The following is a 27,984-nucleotide window of genomic DNA, read 5'->3' as shown; positions in this document are numbered from 1 at the left end:
CACAAAAACTCTGACGTCAGCTCTGGGTAGTGGAGAGTGTAAACGCACACACGTATTTAGTTGGAAAAAGTTGCCCACTCTCAACTTTCCGTAAAGGAAACGATTTCAGACGTTTTTTTTCTTCCGGCATCTCTGCTTGCGAGGGGACAATGTGCGACAGACACATGTCCGTGTGTTGACAGCGCAGGACACTCCGTGTGTGTGGTGTATCCTACAGTTGTGGTTTTCCCTGACTCACATATAGAGTGTAGGCTTAAACAGGTAGACCAGGTAGGCTACGGGAGCGAAATCCGGAAGAACAAGCACATCTGATTGTTCCCACTATTTTTCTCTTACCTTTGCAACTGAACTTCTCCCAATAACGTATATGCAGTTTTGATAATTCTTCGGAGAGAGTAGAAGTGTGAAGATGACGGAACTACCAGTTCACAAGAAAAATATGCTGATTCTAGTTGATGTTCTCTGTGTGTTTGTCGGTAAGTGCCCTATTTCTCTCTCTCTCCAGCAACATGGCTGATATAACACTATTTGTTGTAATAACCAAGGACAAAACTCGCTCTCTGCCGTCTATACATGCTCAATGCAATAGGGTAGCACTAGCCACCGATAAATCAATAAAATAGTTGTTTATGTATAATTGTTTATTGGGTAAATGCTGGATAAGACTGAGATGGTGGGGACTTTGTAAACAATGATATGCAGGCTACACACACACACACACAAGCCAAAGCCCAACATGCAGGGCACTTTCCATGGAAGGCCAGTCATACAGACAGACACACCGCAATAGTATTGTAATAGGAAGAGAGTCAGCATTGCTCGTGTTATAGCTTGTTTAATGGATTCTATCATTGTCTGTCAACACATTACAGGTGGGCACAGTGCCTGGTGGAGTGGTGTAACACTGATCTGTATTGATTCAAGTACTATAGATTGTAGGCTAGTCATCCGTCAGCATGGGTTAGTAACACAAAATGCATAGTCACAATTACTATGATTTTAAGTTCACTATATCACAGTTACAATTTATGATCTTTTTTTATTTATTTTTTAATCTGTAATTGCTTGTGAGTGTGTGTGTGTGTGTGCACTTGTAACAGAACACCTGTTCTTTTGACTGGCATTCCATGGAAAGTGTCCTGCTTGTTGGGCTTTGCCCTGTAGCTTCCAGTGTGGTTGCTGCGTTTGTGTGTGTGTGTGGAGCCTGGGTTTGCATGTTCAGACTTGTACTGGACTCTCAGTACTACAGGATCTGTAGTTTAGAATAGACATTTGGGTGGGCAGTCTACTTCCCCCTTTATCTCCCACTCCCTCCACCTCTTTCCATCTTCATCCCTTTCTTTCTTTCTTTCTTTCTTCCCCCTGTCCCCCACTCTTTGTCTTCCTCCCCCACTCCCTTGCTCTCTTTCTCTCATGGTATTTAGTGAGTGAGTGAGAGAGTAGGATTGTTTAACAGTTAAACGGAGGTAAGCTGGTCCTTGTTAACAGACGACATCACCTTGTGGCATAACCATGTTTGTTGACAGTCTCGGAGGGCTGTGTCTGGGCCTGGGGTCTGACGACAGTAACCATGTTTATTGACAGTCTCGGTGGCCTGTGTGTCTGGGCCTGGGGTCTGACGACAGTAACCATGTTTGTTGACAGTCTCGGAGGCCTGTGTGTCTGGGCCTGGGGTCTGACGACAGTAACCATGTTTGTTGACAGTCTCGGAGGCCTGTGTGTCTGGGCCTGGGGTCTGACGACAGTAACCATGTTTGTTGACAGTCTCGGAGGCCTGTGTGTCTGGGCCTGGGGTCTGACGACAGTAACCATGTTTGTTGACAGTCTCGGTGGCCTGTGTGTCTGGGCCTGGGGTCTGACGACAGTAACCATGTTTGTTGACAGTCTCGGTGGCCTGTGTGTCTGGGCCTGGGGTCTGACGACAGTAACCATGTTTGTTGACAGTCTCGGAGGCCTGTGTGTCTGGGCCTGGGGTCTGACGACAGTAACCATGTTTGTTGACAGTCTCGGAGGCCTGTGTGTCTGAGCCTGGGGTCTGACGACAGTAACCATGTTTGTTGACAGTCTCGGAGGCCTGTGTGTCTGGGCCTGGGGTCTGACGACAGTAACCATGTTTGTTGACAGTCTCGGTGGCCTGTGTGTCTGGGCCTGGGTCTGACGACAGTAACCATGTTTGTTGACAGTCTCGGAGGCCTGTGTGTCTGGGCCTGGGGTCTGACGACAGTAACCATGTTTGTTGACAGTCTCGGAGGCCTGTGTGTCTGGGCCTGGGGTCTGACGACAGTAACCATGTTTGTTGACAGTCTCGGAGGCCTGTGTGTCTGGGCCTGGGGTCTGACGACAGTAACCATGTTTGTTGACAGTCTCGGAGGCCTGTGTGTCTGGGCCTGGGGTCTGACGACAGTAACCATGTTTGTTGACTGTCTCGGAGGCCTGTGTGTCTGGGCCTGGGGTCTGACGACAGTAACCATGTTTGTTGACTGTCTCGGAGGCCTGTGTGTCTGGGCCTGGGGTCTGACGACAGTAACCATGTTTGTTGACTGTCTCGGAGGCCTGTGTGTCTGGGCCTGGGGTCTGACGACAGTAACCATGTTTGTTGACCGTCTCGGAGGCCTGTGTGTCTGGGCCTGGGGTCTGACGACAGTAACCATGTTTGTTGACCGTCTCGGAGGCCTGTGTGTCTGGGCCTGGGGTCTGACGACAGTAACCATGTTTGTTGACAGTCTCGGAGGCCTGTGTGTCTGGGCCTGGGGTCTGACGACAGTAACCATGTTTGTTGACAGTCTCGGAGGCCTGTGTGTCTGGGCCTGGGGTCTGACGACAGTAACCATGTTTGTTGACAGTCTCGGAGGCCTGTGTGTCTGGGCCTGGGGTCTGACGACAGTAACCATGTTTGTTGACAGTCTCGGTGGCCTGTGTGCTGGGCCTGGGGTCTGACGACAGTAACCATGTTTGTTGACAGTCTCGGAGGCCTGTGTGTCTGGGCCTGGGGTCTGACGACAGTAACCATGTTTGTTGACTGTCTCGGAGGCCTGTGTGTCTGGGCCTGGGGTCTGACGACAGTAACCATGTTTGTTGACTGTCTCGGAGGCCTGTGTGTCTGGGCCTGGGGTCTGACGACAGTAACCATGTTTGTTGACAGTCTCGGAGGCCTGTGTGTCTGGGCCTGGGGTCTGACGACAGTAACCATGTTTGTTGACAGTCTCGGAGGCCTGTGTGTCTGGGCCTGGGGTCTGACGACAGTAACCATGTTTGTTGACAGTCTCGGAGGCCTGTGTGTCTGGGCCTGGGGTCTGACGACAGTAACCATGTTTGTTGACAGTCTCGGTGGCCTGTGTGCTGGGCCTGGGGTCTGACGACAGTAACCATGTTTGTTGACAGTCTCGGAGGCCTGTGTGTCTGGGCCTGGGGTCTGACGACAGTAACCATGTTTGTTGACTGTCTCGGAGGCCTGTGTGTCTGGGCCTGGGGTCTGACGACAGTAACCATGTTTGTTGACTGTCTCGGAGGCCTGTGTGTCTGGGCCTGGGGTCTGACGACAGTAACCATGTTTGTTGACTGTCTCGGAGGCCTGTGTGTCTGGGCCTGGGGTCTGACGACAGTAACCATGTTTGTTGACTGTCTCGGAGGCCTGTGTGTCCGGGCCTGGGGTCTGACGACAGTAACCATGTTTGTTGACAGTCTCGGAGGCCTGTGTGTCCGGGCCTGGGTCTGACGACAGTAACCATGTTTGTTGACAGTCTCGGAGGCCTGTGTGTCCGGGCCTGGGGTCTGACGACAGTAACCATGTTTGTTGACAGTCTCGGAGGCCTGTGTGTCCGGGCCTGGGGTCTGACGACAGTAACCATGTTTGTTGACTGTCTCGGAGGCCTGTGTGTCTGGGCCTGCGGTCTGACGACAGTAACCATGTTTGTTGACTGTCTCGGAGGCCTGTGTGCCTGGGCCTGGGGTCTGACGACAGTAACCATGTTTGTTGACTGTCTCTGAGGCCTGTGTGTCTGGGCCTGGGGTCTGACGACAGTAACCATGTTTGTTGACTGTCTCGGAGGCCTGTGTGTCTGGGCCTGGGGTCTGACGACAGTAACCATGTTTGTTGACAGTCTCGGAGGCCTGTGTGTCTGGGCCTGGGGTCTGACGACAGTAACCATGTTTGTTGACAGTCTCGGAGGCCTGTGTGTCTGGGCCTGGGGTCTGACGACAGTAACCATGTTTGTTGACTGTCTCGGAGGCCTGTGTGTCTGGGCCTGGGGTCTGACGACAGTAACCATGTTTGTTGACAGTCTCGGAGGCCTGTGTGTCTGGGCCTGGGGTCTGACGACAGTAACCATGTTTGTCGACAGTCTCGGAGGCCTGTGTGTCTGGGCCTGGGGTCTGACGACAGTAACCATGTTTGTTGACAGTCTCGGTGGCCTGTGTGTCTGGGCCTGGGGTCTGACGACAGTAACCATGTTTGTTGACAGTCTCGGTGGCCTGTGTGTCTGGGCCTGGGGTCTGACGACAGTAACCATGTTTGTTGACAGTCTCGGAGGCCTGTGTGTCTGGGCCTGGGGTCTGACGACAGTAACCATGTTTGTTGACAGTCTCGGTGGCCTGTGTGTCTGGGCCTGGGGTCTGACGACAGTAACCATGTTTGTTGACAGTCTCGGAGGCCTGTGTGTCTGGGCCTGGGGTCTGACGACAGTAACCATGTTTGTTGACTGTCTCGGAGGCCTGTGTGTCTGGGCCTGGGGTCTGACGACAGTAACCATGTTTGTTGACTGTCTCGGAGGCCTGTGTGTCCGGGCCTGGGGTCTGACGACAGTAACCATGTTTGTTGACAGTCTCGGAGGCCTGTGTGTCCGGGCCTGGGGTCTGACGACAGTAACCATGTTTGTTGACAGTCTCGGAGGCCTGTGTGTCCGGGCCTGGGGTCTGACGACAGTAACCATGTTTGTTGACAGTCTCGGAGGCCTGTGTGTCCGGGCCTGGGGTCTGACGACAGTAACCATGTTTGTTGACTGTCTCGGAGGCCTGTGTGTCTGGGCCTGGGGTCTGACGACAGTAACCATGTTTGTTGACTGTCTCGGAGGCCTGTGTGCCTGGGCCTGGGGTCTGACGACAGTAACCATGTTTGTTGACTGTCTCTGAGGCCTGTGTGTCTGGGCCTGGGGTCTGACGACAGTAACCATGTTTGTTGACTGTCTCGGAGGCCTGTGTGTCTGGGCCTGGGGTCTGACGACAGTAACCATGTTTGTTGACAGTCTCGGAGGCCTGTGTGTCTGGGCCTGGGGTCTGACGACAGTAACCATGTTTGTTGACAGTCTCGGAGGCCTGTGTGTCTGGGCCTGGGGTCTGACGACAGTAACCATGTTTGTTGACTGTCTCGGAGGCCTGTGTGTCTGGGCCTGGGGTCTGACGACAGTAACCATGTTTGTTGACAGTCTCGGAGGCCTGTGTGTCTGGGCCTGGGGTCTGACGACAGTAACCATGTTTGTCGACAGTCTCGGAGGCCTGTGTGTCTGGGCCTGGGGTCTGACGACAGTAACCATGTTTGTCGACAGTCTCGGTGGCCTGTGTGTCTGGGCCTGGGGTCTGACGACAGTAACCATGTTTGTTGACAGTCTCGGTGGCCTGTGTGTCTGGGCCTGGGGTCTGACGACAGTAACCATGTTTGTTGACAGTCTCGGAGGCCTGTGTGTCTGGGCCTGGGGTCTGACGACAGTAACCATGTTTGTTGACAGTCTCGGTGGCCTGTGTGTCTGGGCCTGGGGTCTGACGACAGTAACCATGTTTGTTGACAGTCTCGGAGGCCTGTGTGTCTGGGCCTGGGGTCTGACGACAGTAACCATGTTTGTTGACAGTCTCGGAGGCCTGTGTGTCTGGGCCTGGGGTCTGACGACAGTAACCATGTTTGTTGACTGTCTCGGAGGCCTGTGTGTCTGGGCCTGGGGTCTGACGACAGTAACCATGTTTGTTGACTGTCTCGGAGGCCTGTGTGTCTGGGCCTGGGGTCTGACGACAGTAACCATGTTTGTTGACAGTCTCGGAGGCCTGTGTGTCTGGGCCTGGGGTCTGACGACAGTAACCATGTTTGTTGACAGTCTCGGAGGCCTGTGTGTCTGGGCCTGGGGTCTGACGACAGTAACCATGTTTGTTGACTGTCTCGGAGGCCTGTGTGTCTGGCCCTGGGGTCTGACGACAGTAACCATGTTTGTTGACAGTCTCGGAGGCCTGTGTGTCTGGGCCTGGGGTCTGACGACAGTAACCATGTTTGTTGACAGTCTCGGAGGCCTGTGTGTCTGGGCCTGGGGTCTGACGACAGTAACCATGTTTGTTGACAGTCTCGGAGGCCTGTGTGTCTGGGCCTGGGGTCTGACGACAGTAACCATGTTTGTTGACAGTCTCGGAGGCCTGTGTGTCTGGGCCTGGGGTCTGACGACAGTAACCATGTTTGTTGACAGTCTCGGTGGCCTGTGTGTCTGGGCCTGGGGTCTGACGACAGTAACCATGTTTGTTGACAGTCTCGGAGGCCTGTGTGTCTGGGCCTGGGGTCTGACGACAGTAACCATGTTTGTTGACTGTCTCGGAGGCCTGTGTGTCTGGGCCTGGGGTCTGACGACAGTAACCATGTTTGTTGACAGTCTCGGAGGCCTGTGTGTCTGGGCCTGGGGTCTGACGACAGTAACCATGTTTGTTGACTGTCTCGGAGGCCTGTGTGTCTGGGCCTGGGGTCTGACGACAGTAACCATGTTTGTTGACTGTATAGGAGGCCTGTGTGTCTGGGCCTGGGGTCTGACGACAGTAACCATGTTTGTTGACTGTCTCGGAGGCCTGTGTGTCTGGGCCTGGGGTCTGACGACAGTAACCATGTTTGTTGACTGTCTCGGAGGCCTGTGTGTCCGGGCCTGGGGTCTGACGACAGTAACCATGTTTGTTGACAGTCTCGGAGGCCTGTGTGTCCGGGCCTGGGGTCTGACGACAGTAACCATGTTTGTTGACAGTCTCGGAGGCCTGTGTGTCCGGGCCTGGGGTCTGACGACAGTAACCATGTTTGTTGACAGTCTCGGAGGCCTGTGTGTCCGGGCCTGGGGTCTGACGACAGTAACCATGTTTGTTGACAGTCTCGGTGGCCTGTGTGTCTGGGCCTGGGGTCTGACGACAGTAACCATGTTTGTTGACAGTCTCGGAGGCGTGTGTGTCTGGGCCTGGGGTCTGACGACAGTAACCATGTTTGTTGACAGTCTCGGTGGCCTGTGTGTCTGGGCCTGGGGTCTGACGACAGTAACCATGTTTGTTGACAGTCTCGGAGGCCTGTGTGTCTGGGCCTGGGGTCTGACGACAGTAACCATGTTTGTTGACAGTCTCGGAGGCCTGTGTGTCTGGGCCTGGGATCTGACGACAGTAACCATGTTTGTTGACAGTCTCGGAGGCCTGTGTGTCTGGGCCTGGGGTCTGACGACAGTAACCATGTTTGTTGACAGTCTCGGAGGCCTGTGTGTCTGGGCCTGGGGTCTGACGACAGTAACCATGTTTGTTGACAGTCTCGGTGGCCTGTGTGTCTGGGCCTGGGGTCTGACGACAGTAACCATGTTTGTTGACAGTCTCGGAGGCCTGTGTGTCTGGGCCTGGGGTCTGACGACAGTAACCATGTTTGTTGACAGTCTCGGAGGCCTGTGTGTCTGGGCCTGGGGTCTGACGACAGTAACCATGTTTGTTGACAGTCTCGGAGGCCTGTGTGTCTGGGCCTGGGGTCTGACGACAGTAACCATGTTTGTTGACAGTCTCGGAGGCCTGTGTGTCTGGTCCTGGGGTCTGACGACAGTAACCATGTTTGTTGACAGTCTCGGAGGCCTGTGTGTCTGGGCCTGGGGTCTGAAGACAGTAACCATGTTTGTTGACAGTCTCGGAGGCCTGTGTGTCCGGGCCTGGGGTCTGACGACAGTAACCATGTTTGTTGACAGTCTCGGAGGCCTGTGTGTCCAGGCCTGGGGTCTGACGACAGTAACCATGTTTGTTGACAGTCTCGGAGGCCTGTGTGTCCGAGCCTGGGGTCTGACGACAGTAACCATGTTTGTTGACAGTCTCGGAGGCCTGTGTGTCCGGGCCTGGGGTCTGACGACAGTAACCATGTTTGTTGACAGTCTCGGAGGCCTGTGTGTCCGGGCCTGGGGTCTGACGACAGTAACCATGTTTGTTGACTGTCTCGGTGGCCTGTGTGTCTGGGCCTGGGGTCTGACGACAGTAACCATGTGTGTTGACAGTCTCGGTGGCCTGTGTGTCTGGGCCTGGGGTCTGACGACAGTAACCATGTTTGTTGACAGTCTCGGAGGCCTGTGTGTCTGGGCCTGGGGTCTGACGACAGTAACCATGTTTGTTGACAGTCTCGGAGGCCTGTGTGTCTGGGCCTGGGGTCTGACGACAGTAACCATGTTTGTTGACTGTCTCGGAGGCCTGTGTGTCTGGGCCTGGTGTCTGACGACAGTAACCATGTTTGTTGACTGTCTCGGAGGCCTGTGTGTCTGGGCCTGGGGTCTGACGACAGTAACCATGTTTGTTGACTGTCTCGGAGGCCTGTGTGTCTGGGCCTGGGGTCTGACGACAGTAACCATGTTTGTTGACTGTCTCGGAGGCCTGTGTGTCTGGGCCTGGGGTCTGACGACAGTAACCATGTTTGTTGACTGTCTCGGAGGCCTGTGTGTCTGGGCCTGGGGTCTGACCACAGTAACCATGTTTGTTGACTGTCTCGGAGGCCTGTGTGTCTGGGCCTGGGGTCTGACCACAGTAACCATGTTTGTTGACTGTCTCGGAGGCCTGTGTGTCTGGGCCTGGGGTCTGACGACAGTAAAATCACTTTCCTTCTTCTTTCATTATTTCCTCCCTCAATCTCTCCAGTTGGTTCTTTTTTCTTTCATCTCTCCTGCCTCCACCCTCTCTCTCCTCTCTCGAAAAATAGATAGATAGTGGTCTCTGGGGATAGCAGTAATTAGTGACAAGAATACTATTGTGATTTTTTTTATTCCCAGTCCAGATAAGTGATACAGGATTGTGCGTGTGTGTGTGTGTGTGTGTGCGTGTGTGTTAACCCAGCTTCCTCACTGTGTCATTAATATAGTAGGAATGTGCCGAGTCGACAAACTGGATCTGATCTGACAAAGCTTTTCCTCACTCCTCTTTCTTTCTCTCCCTATCTCATTCACCTATCCCTCTTTCTCCCCCTCTCTCTTTCTCCCATCCCTCTCTTTCTCCCATCCCTCTCTTCTCCCATCCCTCTCTTTCTCCCATCCCTCTCTTTCTCCCATCCCTCTCTTTCTCCCATCCCTCTCTCTTTCTCCCATCCCTCTCTCTTTCTCCCATCCCTCTCTCTTTCTCCCATCTCTCTCTTTCTCCCATCTCTCTCTTTCTCCCATCCCTCTCTCTTTCTCCCATCCCTCTCTTTCTCCCATCCCTCTCTTTCTCCCATCCCTCTCTTTCTCCCATCCCTCTCTTTCTCCCATCCCTCTTTTACTCACTCTCATTCTCCTATCCCTCTTTCTCTCCCTCCTTCACCTATCCCTCTTTCTCTCCCTCCTTCACCTATCCCTCTTTCTCCCACCCCTCTCTCTTTCTCCCACCCCTCTCTCTTTCTCCCACCCCTCTCTTTCTCCCACCCCTCTCTCTTTCTCCCATCCCTCTTTTACGCTCACTCGCTCTATCCTCTTTCTCTGTTTTACTCTTTTCTCCTCTCCTTTGCCTCTTGTCCTTTGCCTTGTTATCACTGCAGACAAAGAAACATTACACACACACACACACACACACAGAAAGAGAGGCACACTGAGTTATTTCTGCAACACTCTTTTAACAAAAATACCAACCAAACGCCACCAGCACCAAGCACTCTGCTGTTATATGCATAACACAAAGGCCTAACGTATCCATAATTTCATTTGGACCTTTAGATCGTTCAATATTGACTGGTAATTGTGTGAATGGGACAGATTACTGTTGTAAGACCTGTACACACCCTCTGGAAGAATCTGATTGGCAGACAGTGATCATGTTCATTCTAAGGGTCATTCTAAGGCAGCTGCCGTTGCTCTAAGTTATTACTGTTATTTATGTGACTTGGGGTTTGAAGAGCATCTGCATCAAACTATAGACTGATACCAACTGTTGTTGTGTTGTTGTGAACGCACCAATTTGTAAGTCGCTCTGGATAAGAGCGTCTGCTAAATGACTTAAATGTAAAATGTAAATGTTAGTTTGTTATTTATCTGTTTCATTTTCTTTGCGCACAGAGTTAAAGATACTCTGCTGCTGTTTTACTGACTCTCTCTCTCTCTCACTCACACACACACACACACATAGTTGGCACAGAGAGATGGGGTGTGTGTGTGTGTGTGTGTGTGTGAGAGAGAGGGGAGGGGGGGGTTGACCTTTCCTGTGTGGAAAATAACCAGGATTCTGACAGTACAGCGGGATTACTACAGCCATAGAGTACTGATCCTCTTCCTGCACTGTCTCCCTATTGGAATCTCTCTATTGTCTAGATTTAATCAGTGTGTGTGTGTGTGTTGTAGCTTTTGGATGTGACTAGTAGGACAGTCTGGAGAATAACAGGAACACTTCTCAGGTCCCTCCTTCCTGTGAGGTCAAAGGTCAAGAGGAAGTTGATCATGTGTCATATCTCACCAGACATTCCTCCATGTTTGTTTTCTCTGGGAGAAATCTGGAACTTTCTATCAACCAGATGAGAAACAATGTTATCCAATGTTCTTTCTCTCTGACCGTGCTGTCCATTCTGTTACTGAAGACCCCCCCCCCCCCCTCAGCCCAGATAACTGTGTGGGGCGGGGGGGGTTAAAGAAGACGGACTATGGACTCTGCTTCCTGTATCTGCCACTGGACACACAAACGCCCAGCCCTCTGTGTCTGTGCCACATCGCTGTTCTTTCTACATCTCTGAGGAAGGTCAAGATGTGTGCTACAAACTAACCTCTTCCCGAAGATAATGCTTGAATCCGTTTTCCTTTGGGTTCATTAAAACATCTCCAGTACCACTGGATCCCAGGTACGGGTCGTCGCCAGTTCTGTTACAATATATGCCATTCGGCAGGGTTCCAGATTCACTGTTACCACGTTGTCTTAATAGTGTTGGTTTTCAATCTTTCATCTATTTATTCACACACTCCCCTTTCTCCTTCCTTTTTTAAAAATCAAATCCAGCTCAGCCCACTCTCTGGAGAGAGGAACAATAATGATCTTGGTTCAACTCAACCCTTGGCTACAATAACAATGTAGCAGAAACCTTACTGGAATAAAACTGGAGATGACTAAAATTCTGTTTGTGTGTTTATTTCTCTGGCACTGCAGCAGAGTGCTACACACATGCACACTTCATCCTCACCCTAACCACTACTCTCCAGAGAGCTGTCTTATCTAACTGTTATGCTAGCACCCTACAAAGTCGACATGACTTCAAAGTAAATACCAGTTAGTACACATCATCCTAACCACTACTCTCCAGAGAGCTGTCTTATCTGTTATCCTAGCACCATACAAAGTCGACATGACTTTAAAGTAAATACCAGTTAGTACACATCATCCTAACCACTACTCTCCAGAGAGCTGTCTTATCTGTTATCCTAGCACCATACAAAGTCGACATGACTTTAAAGTAAATACCAGTTAGTACACATCATCCTAACCACTACTCTTCAGAGAGCTGTCTTATCTGTTATCCTAGCACCATACAAAGTCGACATGACTTTAAAGTAAATACCAGTTAGTACACTTCAACGTGTCTGAGTGCGTGCTTGACCTAGCGAATTAAGGTTGACCAAATAGTCACGCTGTTCATAAGCCGCTGATGAGTGACAATTAGTGGTGGGTCGTTCGCGAACGAGCCGGCTCTAAGAGCCGGCTCTTGTAGGTGAACGTTGGGAGCCGGCTCGCATATCAGAAGAGCTGAATCTATTTATAAAAATATACAAAAATTAAGAAATGAATCCTCAAAAGATTTAAATGAATATAATTAACTAATTCAAAGAAGGAAAAATGAACATAATATAGGCCTAAATGCTCAAGCGCACACATTCGCTCTGACTGTCTGCTCAGACTAACAGCCTCACCTGTTGTTCCTGTCAATCAGACACGTAGTGTCAACCAATGCGTGAGGGAGGGCCGAGGCAACTCAGTCACACACTTAGCAGCCGAGGAGAAGGAAGGACAGCTGTGAAAACAACAGCTGGAAAATGAGTCGGAAGCACCGTAGCATTTGGATGCATTTTAATAATGTAGACAACGTTAGATCCCAGTGTAGAATTTGCTTAAACAAAATCTCATATAAAGCCGGTTCTACGCACAACCTACACCGGCGTATGCGAACTGTGCACCCAACTGTGAAGCTAGTAGCTGTAGCGGAGCTTCGAGAAACTAGCAGGCCTGCTAGTGATAGTGGTGGAGCCAGCAGCACCTCCACACGTGGAGATGTATCCACTCAGTCAAATAGGCCTACTCTGCGACCTACAGCAACGCAGTCTTCTATGGACCAGTTTATGCCAAAGTCTATGTCTGTAGCAAAACAAGGCGAAATTGATATTGCATTGGCTAAAATGATTGCCACCGATTTCCAGCCATTTTCGATCGTGGAGGAAAGAGGTTTTTAGATATTATAGCAATAGTCTAAATCCAATGTACACAATTCCAATCAGGAAAACCCTTTCAAAATCACTTATTCCACAACTGTACTAGACCACACAGGCTTCAGTGTGGGAAAGAGTCCAAAAAGCTACTGAAGTTTGCCTTACCACTGACTGCTGGGCATCATGTCGGTTACATGTCACTACATTGAAGATGGTTTGATGTCTAGCTGTCTTCTGGACTGCTTTGAGTTCAGCGACAGACAGACACACCAGAGAACTTGGCAGAGGAACTGTTGAGTGGTCAGAGAATGGCAAGTAGATGGAAAAGTGGTCTGTGGTGTTAGCGACAATGCAGCTAACATAACCAAAGCCATGAACATTTTAAAATGGACCCATCATCCATGTCTTGCCCACTCAATCAACCTGATTGTAAGAGATGCTCTGAAGGTGATGAAGTCCACTGTGGACAAAATGAAAGCAGTTGTGGAATACTTCCACAGGAACACAGTAGGTGCTGAAAAACTAAAGTCTACACAACACCAGATGGGGATGCCTGAGCTGAGGCCTAAACAACACTGCACTACAAGGTGGAATTCAACATTTTACATGTTGAAGTGGTTTCTTGAGTCAAAGGATGCCGTCATTTCTAGCCTGGCCATTGTCAATGCACCTGTTGATGCTCTGACCCAAGAGGAATGGGAGGTGGTGGAGGAGGTGTGCAGAGTCCTGGAACCCTTTGAGCAGGTCACAGTGGAGATCAGTGGAGAGAGGTACAGTAATCAGTTATTACTACATCATTTAATCCAGTATTATATATGTATATGAGCAGTAGATGAGAATGTAGTATCAGTAGACAAAACATGAATCTGAACTAATAAGTTACTGTTCTCTCTTTTCAGCTATGTGACAGCTTCAAAAATGACACTCCTGTGTCAGGGTCTGCAGCGAATCACAGCCAGCCGCCAGAGAGAAGCAAATGTAACCACAGGACATGTGACAGAGTTGATGGACACCCTATGTTCATCAATGGACAGGAAGTTCCACAGAATATAATATAATCACGTGCTATCAGAAACCATTGCACTTGACCCCAGGTTTAAGAAGAAAGCCTTCAGTGATGCCAGAGCGATTGATGAGGCTCTTCAAAGAATAACCTCAGCAACAGCCCCAGCAGTCAACTGGGCAACAGGGAGGGACAGCCCCAGCAGTCAACTGGGCAACAGGGAGGGACAGCCCCAGCAGTCAACTGGGCAACAGGGAGGGACAGCCCCAGCAGTCAACTGGGCAACAGGGAGGGACAGCCCCAGCAGTCAACTGGGCAACAGGGAGGGACAGCCCCAGCAGTCAACTGGGCAACAGGGAGGGACAGCCCCAGCAGTCAACTGGGCAACAGGGAGGGACAGCCCCAGCAGTCAACTGGGCAACAGGGAGGGACAGCCCCAGCAGTCAACTGGGCAACAGGGAGGGACAGTCAACTGGGAAACAGGGAGGGACAACCCCAGCAGTCAACTGGGCAACAGGGAGGGACAGTCAACTGGGCAACAGGGAGGGACAGCCCCAGCAGTCAACTGGGCAACAGGGAGGGACAACCCCAGCAGTCAACTGGGCAACAGGGAGGGACAGCCCCAGCAGTCAACTGGGCAACAGGGATGGACAGCCCTAGCAGTCAACTGGGCAACAGGGAGGGACAGCCCCAGCAGTCAGCTGGGCAACAGGGAGGGACAGCCCCAGCAGTCAACTGGGCAACAGGGAGGGACAGCCCCAGCAGTCAGCTGGGCAACAGGGAGGGACAGCCCCAGCAGTCAACTGGGCAACAGGGAGGGACAGCCCCAGCAGTCAGCTGGGCAACAGGGAGGGACAGCCCCAGCAGTCAGCTGGGCAACAGGGAGGGACAGCCCCAGCAGTCAGCTGGGCAACAGGGAGGGACAGCCCCAGCAGTCAACTGGGCAACAGGGAGGGACAGTCAACTGGGCAACAGGGAGGGACAGCCCCAGCAGTCAACTGGGCAACGGGGAGGGACAGCCCCAGCAGTCAGCTGGGCAACAGGGAGGGACAGCCCCAGCAGTCAGCTGGGCAACAGGGAGGGACAGCCCCAGCAGTCAACTGGGCAACAGGGAGGGACAGCCCCAGCAGTCAACTGGGCAACAGGGAGGGACAGCCCCAGCAGTCAACTGGGCAACAGGGAGGGACAACCCCAGCAGTCAGCTGGGCAACAGGGAGGGACAGCCCCAGCAGTCAGCTGGGCAACAGGGAGGGACAGCCCCAGCAGTCAGCTGGGCAACAGGGAGGGACAGCCCCAGCAGTCAGCTGGGCAACAGGGAGGGACAGCCCCAGCAGTCAACTGGGCAACAGGGAGGGACAGCCCCAGCAGTCAACTGGGCAACAGAGAGGGACAGCCCCAGCAGTCAACTGGGCAACAGGGAGGGACAGCCCCAGCAGTCAACTGGGCAACAGGGAGGGACAGCCCCAGCAGTCAGCTGGGCAACAGGGAGGACAGCCCCAGCAGTCAGCTGGGCAACAGGGAGGGACAGCCCCAGCAGTCAGCTGGGCAACAGGGAGGGACAGCCCCAGCAGTCAGCTGGGCAACAGGGAGGGACAGCCCCAGCAGTCAACTGGGCAACAGGGAGGGACAGCCCCAGCAGTCAACTGGGCAACAGAGAGGGACAGCCCCAGCAGTCAACTGGGCAACAGGGAGGGACAGCCCCAGCAGTCAACTGGGCAACAGGGAGGGACAGCCCCAGCAGTCAACTGGGCAACAGGGAGGGACAGCCCCAGCAGTCAGCTGGGCAACAGGGAGGGACAGCCCCAGCAGTCAACTGGGCAACAGGGAGGGACAGCCCCAGCAGTCAGCTGGGCAACAGGGAGGGACAGCCCCAGCAGTCAGCTGGGCAACAGGGAGGGACAGCCCCAGCAGTCAGCTGGGCAACAGGGAGGGACAGCCCCAGCAGTCAGCTGGGCAACAGGGAGGGACAGCCCCAGCAGTCAAATGGGCAACAGGGAGGGACAGCCCCAGCAGTCAACTGGGCAACAGAGAGGGACAGTCAACTGGGCAACAGGGAGGGACAGCCCCAGTAGTCAACTGGGCAACAGGGAGGGACAGCCCCAGCAGTCAACTGGGCAACAGGGAGGGACAGCCCCAGCAGTCAACTGGGCAACAGGGAGGGACAGCCCCAGCAGTCAACTGGGCAACAGGGAGGGACAGCCCCAGCAGTCAACTGGGCAACAGGGAGGGACAGCCCCAGCAGTCAGCTGGGCAACAGGGAGGGACAGCCCCAGCAGTCAACTGGGCAACAGGGAGGGACAACCCCAGCAGTCAACTGGGCAACAGGGAGGGACAGCCCCAGCAGTCAACTGGGCAACAGGGAGGGACAGCCCCAGCAGTCAACTGGGCAACAGGGAGGGACAGCCCCAGCAGTCAACTGGGCAACAGGGAGGGACAGCCCCAGCAGTCAACTGGGCAACAGGGAGGGACAGTCAACTGGGCAACAGGGAGGGACAGCCCCAGCAGTCAGCTGGGCAACAGGGAGGGACAGCCCCAGCAGTCAACTGGGCAACAGGGAGGGACAGCCCCAGCAGTCAGCTGGGCAACAGGGAGGGACAGCCCCAGCAGTCAGCTGGGCAACAGGGAGGGACAGCCCCAGCAGTCAGCTGGGCAACAGGGAGGGACAGCCCCAGCAGTCAACTGGGCAACAGGGAGGGACAGCCCCAGCAGTCAACTGGGCAACAGAGAGGGACAGTCAACTGGGCAACAGGGAGGGACAGCCCCAGCAGTCAACTGGGCAACAGGGAGGGACAGCCCCAGCAGTCAACTGGGCAACAGGGAGGGACAGCCCCAGCAGTCAACTGGGCAACAGGGAGGGACAGCCCCAGCAGTCAACTGGGCAACAGGGAGGGACAGCCCCAGCAGTCAACTGGGCAACAGGGAGGGACAGCCCCAGCAGTCAGCTGGGCAACAGGGAGGGACAGCCCCAGCAGTCAACTGGGCAACAGGGAGGGACAACCCCAGCAGTCAACTGGGCAACAGGGAGGGACAGCCCCAGCAGTCAACTGGGCAACAGGGAGGGACAGCCCCAGCAGTCAACTGGGCAACAGGGAGGGACAGCCCCAGCAGTCAACTGGGCAACAGGGAGGGACAGCCCCAGCAGTCAACTGGGCAACAGGGAGGGACAGCCCCAGCAGTCAACTGGGCAACAGGGAGGGACAGTCAACTGGGCAACAGGGAGGGACAGCCCCAGCAGTCAACTGGGCAACAGGGAGGGACAGCCTCAGGCCACCAGGGCAACAGGGAGGGACAGCCCCAGCAGTCAGCTGGGCAACAGGGAGGGACAGCCTCAGGGCAACAGGGAGGGACAGCCCCAGCAGTCAACTGGGCAACAGGGAGGGACAACCCCAGCAGTCAACTGGGCAACAGGGAGGGACAGCCCCAGCAGTCAACTGGGCAACAGGGAGGGACAGCCTCAGGCCACCAGGGCAACAGGAAGAAGAGGGAGCAGAAGCACCAGCAGTAGTGCCACAAACATTTGCTGTTTGAAGAGAGAGCAATTGGGGATGCAGCACGAAGGAATCCCTCAGCAGAAGCCTTAACGGAGGTCTTATCCTATTTGGAGGAGCCCCTCTGCAGATCCTCTGAGCTGGTGGAAGAACAAGGCCTCTGTCTACACGGCTTATTAAAGTCATGACAGGGAGACTGCCACATCCATTCCCTCTGAGAGGGTCTTCTCGAAAATGTGACAAATAATTACTGAGAGAAGAAACCGCATCAACCCCTCGAAAGTGAGGCAGCTTGCATTTCTGAATGTAAATCTCTCATGAAAGCAAAATGTGGTCAGCAGTGCTGTGTGCTGCTGGTTATAACATGGCAATAAAGAATAGAGAGAAAAGAGGGACCAGTTTAATGTTTTAAGTGGGATGCTGAAGTTTTGCACATTGTACTTTATTTTTCATTGATATGGTGCAATATTCTATTATGTTGTTCAGATTGTATTTGTTTTGAATTGTTACATTTATATGCACTTTGTTTATATACATTAAAACAGTTATACTTTAAATGCAAATGTTTTAATAACATTATTTTCCATAACAAACCAATGCATTTTTAAATACATTGTGGTTAATTAAGGTAGAGTATGATTGAATTAGAATTGTTTTAACACCAATCATAGTCAAACTATTGCAAACTGTTTGACTTGAAAAAATACAAAACATATTTTTTTAAAGGTCCGGCTCACTGAAAAGAGCCGGAATGCATCACTCGTGACAATGTGAGCAGGGCGGGCGCCAGAAGGAATCAGTTGGACTGTGGCGTTAGGTTTTTATAGGCGGGCCCGTTTTTTTCACGGGACCTCCTATGTGCAAGCACTTGCGCCTTCACACATTTTGTTAATGTGTTTTATGATAAAGACAGCTTGTGAGTTTCAAGTTTGGGGAAGCTTACAAGTTATCCTACAATTTCTACCTGTTCTGATTATTTTAGTACTGTGTACATTTTCGTGGAACAGTTTCATTTCAATAATGTTTTTCGTTTCTCAAAATTATTGTCACACGGTTAATCTTAATTTAAATAAGACAAATCTAGACGTTTAAATTAAACTAATGCAAGAGCACCAGCCTTTGCCATATGGACACAGCCTACACCGTGATCCATTGGAAGACATGAGCACATGGAACTAAGAGAGAACCTATGGGCCAATGCTACAGTAGGCTTATTTTATTTAACATTTTATTTAACTAGGCAAATTATTTAAGAACAAATTCTTATTTACAATCACGGCCTACCCCGGCCAAAACCGAACGACACTGGGCCAATTGTGCTCACGTCCGGATGTGATGCAGCCTGGATTCGAACCAGGTACTGCAGTGACGCCTCTCGGGAGCCCCTATAACTTCCACCATCAACTAAGTAAAATACATAAGCCTAAATCTGACAAATAAAAACAGTATAAAATATCCTGATGAAAATGCAGGTTATTTCAATTGTATTAATGTATACTCTGCCTGTCTGCCTCTCAATCTGTCTTGTTTTGCGCTATGCGTAATGAAGTGTAACATTGTATCAACTCAGCATGTTGGTGTGCTCAGGCGTGCGCGCTCCCTCCATTAACATTATCTGGACAGAAAATCAGCATTGCTCACATAGAGCACTCAAAACAAAAGACAGCGAAAAAAATCCAAAAAATATGGTAATGAAATAAACCTGTTTCTCACTGTCTTGGTGGAAGAGTGGGGTAACATCTCACAGCAATAACTGGCAAATCTGGTGCAGTCCATGAGGAGGGGAAGTACTGCAGTACCAAATACTGACTGTTACTTTTGATTTTTATCCCCCCCTGTTCAGGGACACATTATTCCATTTCTGTTAGTCACATGTCTGTGGAACTTGTTCAGTTTATGTCTCAGTTGTTGAATCTTGTTATGTTCATACAAATATTTACACATGTAAAGTTTGCTGAAAATAAACAGTTGACAGTGAGAGGATGTTTCTTTTTTTGCTGAGTTTATATGTAATGGTAAATTGATACAAATAAACAATCGAAGGGCAAACTATTCTGGAGAGAGACGTCCATATCTCCGTCACACACTCCTCCCCTTCTTCTTGTCTCATCATTTTAAATTATACTCAAGACACATTCTCGATGCTTTACGCTAAGCCTATTGCCACACGCGCTCCCAAATTGCTTGCTTCTGAAATAGGCATAGGCCTATGCACTTGTGATGTGAAACAATCCACTATTGTTTAAAAATAAAATAAAAAATGATCATCATCTATGGCTAAGTCAAGCTATCTGGTAAAGTACTTTGAATTATTTTATTTAGACAGAATAATTATAATTTTACTTCAGGGGAAGCCAGAATCTGAGCAGTGCGCTGTGCACCCGCCAATTTCCCTTTCTAGTTCGCAAGAGGATGAAACCAGATCTGGATATAATGACGAGATGCTCGTGTCTCCCTCCTAACAATTTGAGTCGTTGTCCCAAAGGCAGGAATGCAGGCACAAGCTAGGTCTGCATGATACAGAAAGTAACCAGAGCCCTTCCCTTTCTCCACATGTTGTTAGGTTACAGCCTTATTCTAAAATGGATTACATTTAATGTTTTTCCTCATCAATCTACACACCATACCCCATAATGACAGCGAAAACAGTTTTTTTGAATTTTTTGGAAATGTAATAAAAAATTAAAATGTACATAAGTATTCAGACCCTTCGCAGGAACAGGAACAGGAACACAGTGGCCCCATCATTCTTGAATGGAAGAAGTTTGGATCCACCAAGACTCGTCCTAGAGCTGGCCGCCCGGCCAAACTGAGCAATCAGGGAAAAAGGGCCTTGGTCAGGGAGGTGACCAAGTACCCAATGGTTTGAAGTCTTTGGCCTGAATGCCAAATGTCACGCCTGGAGGAAACCTGGCACCATCCCTACGGTGATGTATGGTGGTGGCAGCATCCTGCTGTGAGGATGTTTTTCAGTGGCAGGGACTGGGAGACTAGACAGGATCGAGGGAAAGATGAATGGAGCATAGTACAGCGAGAAAAATATTTCATACATTTGCAAAAAAATAAGAAAAAACTGTTTTATGCTTTGTCAATATGGGGTATTGTGTGTTGATTGATGAGGGAAAAAACGATTTAATCCATTTTAGAATACAGCTGTAATGTAACAAAATGTGGAAAAAGCCAAGGGGTCTGAATAATTTTCGAATGCACTTTATTATACCCATAGAAACACAGCCATGCAATCTCCATAGACAAACATTGGCAGTTAAATGGCCTTACTGAAGAGCTCAGTGACTTTCAATGTGGTTCCAAAAAGTCAGTTTGTCAAATTTCTGTGCTGCTAGAGCTGCCCCGGTCAACTGTAAGTGCTGTTATTGTGAAGTGGAAACGTCTGGGAGCAACAACGGCTCAGCCGCAAAGTGGTAGGCCACACAAGCACACAGAATGGGACTGCTGAGTGCTAAAGCACATAAAACATTGTCTGTCCTCTATTTGCAATACTCACTACTGAGTTCCAAACTGCCAGCACAAGAACTGTTTGTCAGGAGCTTCCTGAAATGGGTTTCCATGACCGAACAGCTGTATTTCTGTCTGTAATGAAGCCATTTTGTGGGGGAAAACTAATTCGGATTGGGAGGGCCTGGCTCCCAAGTTGGTGGGCCTATGCCCTCCCAGGCCCACCCATGGCTGTGCCCCTGCCCAGTCATGTGAAATCCATAGATTAGAGCCTAATTTATTTATTTCAATTGACTGATTTCCTTCTATGAACTGTTACTCAGTAAAATCTTTGAAATTGTTGCATGTTGCTTTTGATATTTTTGTTCAGTATATGACTGGTGGAAGTTCAGTCTGCATCAGGGGAGCATGTTGTCTAGTGACAGGGTTCATGAAAACAGGAGAGAAAAACATCAGGGTGTGTAAAACCATTGTCCTGTCAGATTTGAGTGTGTGTGTTTGCACACCATTGTGTTGTCAGTTGAGACAGTTTTATAGTTTATCCTGGTGCCAGTCTCTCTGCTCTGGGAGTCACTGAACTATGGGGGGAGAGCGAGGGAGGGAAAGAAAGAGGGGGTGAGGTTTGAATGTGGTAAAGAGAGGAGAAAGGTTCAAAGAAAAGTCCATGGTCTCTTCTGTGAGAGATCAGTTTAAGGGAATTTCTCATGGTAACTTTGGGACATTCATCTCTCTCTCTCTGTGTGTGTGTGTGTGTGTGTGTGTGTGTGTGTGTGTGTGTGTGTGTGTGTGTGTGTGTGTGTGTGTGTGTGTGTGTGTGTGTGTGTGTGTGTGTGTGTGTGTGTGTGTGTGTGTGTGTGTGTGTGTGTGTGTGTGTGTGTGTGTGGGGGTCCGGTAGTCCGCTCCCATGCCCTTGTCAGCAGGGCTCAGTGGTGAATGTTTAAGGCTGTTACGCTGTTAGGCATATCTATGGTGATGGATGTGTGTGCGTGCATGAGCATCAGAGCGCACACAGTATCTAAACCCAGAGGCCCAACGACGCAAAACTTCCAGGAACGCTTTGTGATGCAGACTCGACAGACCAGACAGGGGTTTGGGAAGTCAATGGGAGAATTGAGAAAGTCTTCCTTTGCCGTTAATATTCTCTAAATCGAAAGGCACAAACTAAATGTCTTAAGTAGCTGAAGATGTTACTCCAATCTTGTGTGAAAGTGACAAACTGACATGTTTTCATTTTGGTGTAAAATAACTTTAAATCTAAGGAGGGCCTTTGATTTGACGGCCTGCTCATGCGCAGTTCGGAGCGAGACGATCGTTAGACCCGATGAAGTTTCTGAGCTTAGCTAGCCAACGTTGCCATGACATCGCCTACAAGCGTGATTGGGGATTTCTATTGGAGAAGCCGTTTCTAGGCATGGTCAACTATACAATCTTTGGATGGCGTGTGTGTGGTGTTAGCTAGCAGCTTCCTCCCCAGGGGACGGAGGTCACTGATATACTGCTGACCAGTAAGTGCCTCGATGTGCCTTCACATGCCCATGTATTGTTCACAGTTCCTGTCCAGCTGATAGATTTAAACATGTCTGTCAGAGCCTGTTGAGCTGCTTCTTGAACCTCAATCTCACCTAGGCCTATACAGAGACAAGTTCAGCACCATGTTGATACTGTCTCCCTTGACCCACTCTGACACCCCTCCTCTCTCTCCCTCTACCCTTCCTATCGCTCTCCCCCCTTCCCAGCGGCCCTTCCGTCCGCGGTCTTGACGTTAATGTTCAGCCCGTACCAGAGGGGTATCTACTGTGATGACGAGAGCATCAGATATCCTTACAGAAGAGACACCATCTCCCACAGGGCAATGGCTGCAGTCACCATCCCCTCCTCCATAGTCATAGTAAGTTTGATGAACAACTTGATGGTTATGGCACGCTATGGTACGAGTTTACCTCTGCTATGGTACAAGTTTACCTCTGCTATGGTACGAGTTTACCTCTGCTATGGTACGAGTTTACCTCTGCTATGGTGCGAGTTTACCTCTGCTATGGTACGAATTTACCTCTGCTATGGTACGAATTTACCTCTGCTATGCTACGAATTTACCTCTGCTATGGTACGAGTTTACCTCTGCTATGGTACGAGTTTACCTCTGCTATGGTGCGAGTTTACCTCTGCTATGGTGCGAGTTTACCTCTGCTATGCTATGAGTTTGCCCCTCTCTCTCCATAGATAACTACAGGAGAAGCGTACCTGGTGTACTCCAAGCGTCTCCACTCCAACTCTAACTTTAACCAGTATATGTCAGCTCTCTACAAGGTCAGTTGGAACACGGGTCATAGTTTTGGGCTGACGATATGTGGTCTTAGCTCAGATTGGCTAGCTGCCTCTTCCCAATTTCATTGGTTCGTGAAAGGGGTTAAATTGGCCTGTGCTGTGCCTCTACTAGGTGGTGGGGACCTTCCTGTTTGGAGCAGCTGTGAGCCAATCACTGACTGACCTGGCCAAGTTCACCATTGGCAGGCCACGCCCTAACTTCCTGTCTGTGTGTAATCCCACGGTGTGTTCTGGGTACATGCTGCAACTCAACTGTACCGGCAACCCTCGAAACGTCACTGAGTCCAGGTGTGTGTGTCTGTCTGTCTGTCTTTCTTCTCTTGCTGTGTGATGCAATGTCAACATGTTTCTCTCTGTGTTCCAGATTGTCGTTTTACTCCGGACACTCTGCCTTCGGGATGTACAGCATGCTGTTTCTAGCAGTGAGTGGTTTTTATTTGTGTGAGTTTCACACACGTGAGATGACGATTAATGTGTGTGTGTGTGTGTGTGTTTAGTTGTATGTGCAAGCACGTATGCAGGGGAAGTGGACTCGTCTGGTCAGACCCACAGTGCAGTTCTTCCTCGTGGCGTTTGCGTTGTACGTTGGATACACACGGGTTAGCGACTACAAACACCACTGGAGCGACGTACTGGTGGGACTGCTGCAGGGAACTCTCATCGCTGTGCTCAACGTGAGTGTGTGTGTAGGGGGTTGTAGGAGGTGTGTGTCTAGGGGGTTGTAGGAGGTGTGTGTCTAGGGGGTTGTAGGAGGTGTGTGTCTAGGGGGTTGTAGGAGGTGTGTGTCTAGGGGTTGTAGGAGGTGTGTGTGTATAGGGTGTTGTAGGAGGTGTGTGTGTAGGGGGTTGTAGGAGGTGTGTGTGTAGGGGGTTGTAGGAGGTGTGTGTGTAGGGGGTTGTAGGAGGTGTGTGTCTAGGGGATTGTAGGAGGTGTGTGTCTAGGGGGTTGTAGGAGGTGTGTGTTTGTACATGTCTGACTATTAATGATGAGCAATTAACCCAAAATGTTTGTAATATTTTGGTTTTGGAACAACTAATTGACCGATGTCAGTTCAATTATTTTAATTCCATTTCGGGGGTTTTCTGTGAGCTCAATGTGCACATTGCACAGTTTCTATACAGATAAATCAGATCAAGCCCGAACTGTGCGATGTAGTAGGTAGTTGTAGTTTCCAGAAAATACATTATCTAAGTGATTGATAGTTGGTATTCAGCAGTCACAAAAGTATGCCTTCTTAACTTTGATGAACTACTAAAATAGTGATTTTGTTAGAAAGCATAGGGACTTGGCATAAAATAATAAAGTTCACAAATAAAACAAATGTAATATACACAACAACCGAGATATTTGATGAAAGTAATGTGAATAAATGATGGTTAATAAGTGATGAGCAGTAATGGACAGTCACTACCATCATGGGACTTTTATTGTTTTATTCTGTGTAATAACATTTAACCCACAATGCATAATGCATTTAATGTAAATAAATACAAAATTGTGACCGAAATCGAAAACGCATTTTTTTCTTCGTAATCGAACTGAAACAGAATCGAACTCAAAAAGCACTAATCTCTCAGCACTACTGACTATAAATTATCCTTTTCTCTCAGGTTTGCTACGTCTCTGATTTCTTTAAGCTCCGCCCCCCTCCTCGCCGCCCACGATCCGAGGCGGCTGAAGACGAACACCTAGAGGCCAAACCTGGCCTGGACCCAGACACACAACTACACAACAACCACTACAACTACACAACTACTTCAGCCCGAACTCAGACTAACAACTACACAACAACCACTGCAACTACACAACAACCTCTACACAACAATCACGGTAACCGTGGGGAAGTGGCGTAGACAGTAATTTGTTGGTGGGTGGGCCTGCAGAAATTTGGGTGGGCAATTATTTTTAATTAAAATGTTTTGTTGTTGGGGAAAGGAGCTAACTTTCTGCAATGTTGCCATTGGGCCAAGAGAGAAATGTACAGTTTTATAGCTGTTTATGAATTCTATCGGATGATGTTTGCATGCTTAAGTGAAAAGACAACAAATAAATAGAGCCCGACCCGTATTGGATTTTTGGGTCCGATACCGATTTTGGGGGAGGGAAAACTCACAGATTACTGATATCTGTCGATATATTGTTTTTTTAGAGGTTGAATGAAAAACAGACCAAATTGTGCTTCATAGGATCAACAGATACTCTAAATGATGATTTCTTAACTAACTATTATAGTTAACATTATTTAAGAACATTTTATTTGTGGTTTTACAAGAGATCCAGTGAATACAAAGCTTGTTTAGTTGACTTTCTTAGGTGCAACTTCAAAATGTCTATGGCAGTGGAAAAGAGGTATGAAAAAGTGTTTGTGCTAAACCACCATAAGGGTGAGTAGATTTACTCGTGTTTTACAGCAGTCAAAGGTCATGGAAACAAACACTTTATGGCAAACTTGCAATGGGAGTACGTAATGACAAGCACAAGCTAGCTGTTCATTACAACAATGTTTTCTTACAGAAACCATATTTACATAACACTGTTATTCAAAGAAAATGTATTGGCTATACATTTCAACTACAAATGGCATGCGCTGATGACTGAAAATGTTTATGCATGTAAATTCTTGCTGCACTGGTTTTTGTCACACGTTCCAATTTCGCGAGCTAGCTAACATTAGCTACTTATCTCATAATGAAGGCAAGCACATGGCCTGAATGATAGACCTGCGCCAACTGTCTTGTTTTTTGCAGATTGCATATTTCAGAAAACGAACTAAATTAGCCCACTAGCTAACATAATAGGCCCTGACAGTATCGGTCTTCTTTTTGTATCAAGGACGAGTGTGCACTTTGGCGCCAGTCCAGTGTTGGCACATACGTAGCACAGATTGCTAGCTAGGTAGCTAAGTTTCCCACCCATGCCTACGCCCACCCATGCCTACGCCCACCCATGCCTACGCCACTGCCATGGAGCTGTCTGTGTGAGAGAAGTGTGTATATCAGTGTAGGCTCATTGTATTGGCTGGAATGGAATAAATGGAACGGTATCAAACACACGTTTGACTCTGTTCCATTTATTCCAGTCCAGCCATTACAATGATCCCGTCCTCCGATAGCTTCTCCCACCAGCCGCCACTGGTGTGTATGAGAGGATGTGTATAACTACTCACATGCACATGCATTTTAACTTTGTATTTTAATACAACGTACTAAAAGTATGGCGGATGAAACCGTTTTAGCAGAGAGAAAGACGTACTGTGTAGTTCCCTAGATTTCAATTATGCTAACAGGAAACACTGAAACAACAGTTTTACATTTTGTTACGATTCATTTATATTTCCTTTGTGCAGCAGCATCAACCAGGTCTTCCTGGTGTTTGTAGTTTTTTTTTTGTGTCCTTTTTTTGTTTGTTCCCGCCCACCACCAACCTACCTGATTTAACTAGTTGTTAAGACCTTGATTAGCTGAATCGGGTGGGTTAGTGTGCTCATCCTGTAGTTCTCCAGGACGGGGGAAGGCCAATGGTCTGGAGTTCAGTGTTAGGCCTACTGATACCTAACATGTCTGTAGAAGACATGCATGTACAGTATATGGAATGTAAAACAGTGTTGCATAGATAATTACTTTCTAACTGTTTATTTCTGTCGTATCTCTTAAGATTGTAATACCACTACTAGCCCACTGTGATGTTTTTCTTATGTTATTGACGCAACTTGTATTAGTTACTCCAGTTTATTATATATAAAGCTGTGTATAACCTGCCTACCTGCGTGTGCACACAGTAGGTCCTGTGAGATCATGATTCCATGTGCTGCCTTTGAAATGTTATTGATAATCGTCAGTGTGTCAATGATTGAGTCGCTCACTGAGATGTTCTCTGAAAAACACATTACACTTCTGCAAAGGGTTAATATATACACTATATGACCAAAAGTATGTGGACACCTGCTCGCCGAACATCTCATTCTGAAATCATGGGCATTAATATGGAGTTGGTCCTCCCTTTGCTGCTATAACAGCCTCCGATCTTCTGGGAAGGCTTTCCACTAGATGTTGGAACATTGCTACGGGGACTTGCTTCTATTCAGCCACCAGCATTAGTGAGGTTGGGCACTGATAGGCAATTATGCCTGGTTTACAGTCGGTGTTACAATTAATCTCAAAGATGTCCGGTGAAGCGTGATTTATCACTCCAGAGAACGTATTTCCACTGATCCAGAGTCCAATTGCGAGCTTTACACCACTCCAGCTGACGCTTGGCATTGCACATGGTTATCTTAGGCTTGTGTGCTGCTGCTCGGCCATGGAAACACATTTCATGAAGCTCCAGACAAACAGTTCTTGTGTTGACGTTGCTTCCAGAGGTGGTTTGGAACTCGGTAGTGAGTGTTGCAACCGAGGACAAGCAGTCCCGTTCTGTGAGCTTGTGTGGCCTACCACTTTGTAGTTGAGCCATTGTTTCTCCTAGACATTTCCACTCACAATAACAGCACTTACAGTTGACTGGGGCATCTCTAGCAGGGCAGAAATTTGACGAACTGACTTGTTGAAATGGTGGCATCCTATTACGGTGCCACGTTGAAAGTCACTGAGCTTTTCAGTACAGGTCATTGTTTGTCTATGGAGATTGCATGACTGGGTGTTCAATTTATACACCTGTCAGCACGGGTGTGGCTGAAATCGCAGAATCCACTAATTTGAAGGGGTGTCAACCTACTTTTGGCCATGTAGTGTATTTTATTGTGTTTGTATCCACACTGTATTCCTTCATAAGCTTGTCTGTAACAAACTGTAGCTGCAATCAAATGTGTGTATTTCTTCTTGATGGAAAAGAGAACTTGAGTTTATGGAAGTATTTTTCCTTTATAATCTGACAACTCATGCTGAGACGAAAGTGCATACAGAACCATAGAGTTGTAGGATGTCTTCAACTTCATGGATTCATCCATGTCATTCACTAGGACTTTCCCAATGTTGGTTGGAGTGAGGGCACATCAGACCCAGTGATGAAGACACTTGCATGTTGTCATATCTTTATTTCAATTTGTTTTGTTTTATTTCTCTGTGTTGCTTTTTTTTGTAGTTTATGCATAAAGATAAACTAAATCTCCATTGTG

At 49.3% G+C, this 27,984-nt stretch overlaps 1 protein-coding gene and 1 long non-coding RNA gene across 2 annotated transcripts; both read left to right on the top strand.

The window, feature by feature from the left end:
• Nucleotides 1-5: 5 nt before the first annotated feature.
• On the top strand, nt 6-27,984 carry LOC115120290 (phospholipid phosphatase 2-like). The gene is made up of 7 exons (XM_029649203.2): nt 6-476; nt 22,283-22,434; nt 22,767-22,853; nt 22,984-23,159; nt 23,236-23,293; nt 23,369-23,545; nt 24,482-27,984. The coding sequence occupies exons 1-7, from the start codon at nt 410-412 to the stop codon at nt 24,722-24,724; spliced, it is 960 nt and encodes a 319-aa protein (XP_029505063.1). The 5' UTR covers nt 6-409; the 3' UTR covers nt 24,725-27,984.
• Nucleotides 8,628-11,294, top strand: LOC115120291 (uncharacterized). The gene is made up of 2 exons (XR_003862123.2): nt 8,628-11,026; nt 11,182-11,294. It is a non-coding gene; the product is annotated as an uncharacterized LOC115120291 (long non-coding RNA).

The sequence above is a fragment of the Oncorhynchus nerka genome, linkage group LG2, assembly GCF_034236695.1.
Source record: "Oncorhynchus nerka isolate Pitt River linkage group LG2, Oner_Uvic_2.0, whole genome shotgun sequence".
NCBI lineage: Eukaryota > Metazoa > Chordata > Actinopteri > Salmoniformes > Salmonidae > Oncorhynchus > Oncorhynchus nerka.
This window is presented reverse-complemented; position numbering and strand designations above follow the sequence as displayed.